General features: G+C 45.3%; 1 protein-coding gene across 1 annotated transcript in view; it reads left to right on the top strand.

The window, feature by feature from the left end:
- The window catches only part of SLC2A12 (solute carrier family 2 (facilitated glucose transporter), member 12), a gene marked incomplete at its 3' end in the record, with an annotated part of 27,157 nt that extends 25,851 nt beyond the window's left edge, over positions 1 to 1,306 (top strand). The window contains exon 3 of the mRNA XM_009706034.1: positions 1,184 to 1,306. Coding sequence (XP_009704336.1) covers positions 1,184 to 1,306 — 123 coding nt within the window. The remainder of the gene's footprint in view (positions 1 to 1,183) is intronic.
- Between the last annotated feature and the right edge of the window lie 282 nt (positions 1,307 to 1,588).

Below are 1,588 nucleotides of genomic sequence, written 5' to 3'. Positions count from 1 at the left end.
CCCCCCCCTTCCTTTTTTCCTAAAAAAAAAAAAAAAAAAAGAAAAAAGAAAAACAATCTGGACCAGCACCAGAAAACATTATTGAATTCAAATCTGTGGTACAAAGAAACCTAGAGTTTGCTTGAATCTGTCCTGCTGACTCAAGGCTCAGGGTATTTTTTTCCCTTTCAGTTGGTCCTTTCTAGTCTCCTTCCACAGCACTTTTTTCTTTTCTACCGTTACCAGTACTGTCACACAAGAACCCTACAAGCATCCGAAGGGATAATGCAGCATGACACATGCTCACACGTCAGCAGCCTATTTTTAAAATGTAACTTCAAGACTGCCCGGTGCAAGTGTCTTGAGGAAACTCCCATCTGTCCTTTTGCAGAAACAACATCACAGAGGAGCAATTTATAATGGCCAGATCCAAGGGTCCGAAGGCACAGTTAACATCCACGTGTACCTCTCTGCTCTTGTGCTAACCCACAACCTCTCCACGCAACAACCTCTTGCTAATGCATCTTACTTATGAACAAAAGGAGGGTGGAGGGTATTTTGGGGTTGGGTTTTTTTTTTTGGTTTTCTAATAGCCAGAAATGGTACAGAAATGTGGTGTCTTTTTCTTTTTGCTCTTGCTATCAAGCTGGTTACACAGCCAGCTCTTCGTGTCTGAATTTGGTTTTGTGGGCTAGCAACACCAGCATTTACATCACCTGTGGTGTGGTGTGATAGGAAGGAGCCAAAATTCAGGCCCTCTCTCCTCATTTATACCTCAGCAATCTCATTTATATGGAGCGGAGAGCTGGAATAGCAAACCTGCTTCAGCGTGGCAGGTTGATTTATAAGGTGGCATAAACACACAGTGCTGCTCTGAGGCTGAAGATTACTTTGGTGTGCTGCCCCACTTCCATTAGCGTTACGTCACTGGAGAGTTATTTGGCGAGCGCTCCCTTTCACACCCAGAGGTGCAGTCAGACCTCACTTCCCCGGGTCCGTGTGCGCTGGTGCTGCCCCGCTGCCACCCGCCGTGGGTGATGGCTCCGGGACTTGGACCCACACAAACCTAACGTCCCTGAAAATCACCTTATTCCTTCAGGTGGCCTCACCCGAATTCATGGACCGCCTAAATTTACAGCAAGGAAAGCCATCCTTTTGAAGACACCACCTGTTGTTTGTTTTTTTTTTTTTCCTTCTATTTCAGTGTCCTGGCTGGTCCTGAGTGAAATTTTCCCCGGTGGGATCAGAGGACGGGCCATGGCTTTGACATCTAGCATGAACTGGGGTATAAATCTCCTCATCTCCTTGACATTTTTGACTGTAACTGGTAAGATTTCTCTGTGTCCTTCCAAGTTGATACTCTCCTGGTGGGCAAAATGAATCTTTCCCATACAAACAACATTGCTAAAATTGCAGCCGTGATGCCCCGGGAGTCAAATTCAGATCTCCATCTAGGTGCTGTTTGTTAGCATAACTTCACTATTTCCACCACTTCTTTCTAAGTTTGTGCTAGCAATTACAGCCTCACGGTGCTGGCTATCAGAACACCTTGCACATCAGCTCTTTAAAACACCACTGCCTTAGTAGGTTGAAAATGCCTAATATTTAG

The sequence above is a fragment of the Cariama cristata genome, unplaced genomic scaffold (assembly GCF_000690535.1).
Source record: "Cariama cristata isolate BGI_N322 unplaced genomic scaffold, ASM69053v1 scaffold8908, whole genome shotgun sequence".
In the NCBI taxonomy this organism is placed as follows: Eukaryota; Metazoa; Chordata; class Aves; order Cariamiformes; family Cariamidae; genus Cariama; species Cariama cristata.
The sequence above is the reverse complement of the archived record's forward strand: the minus strand, read 5'-3'. Positions and strand labels throughout refer to the sequence as shown.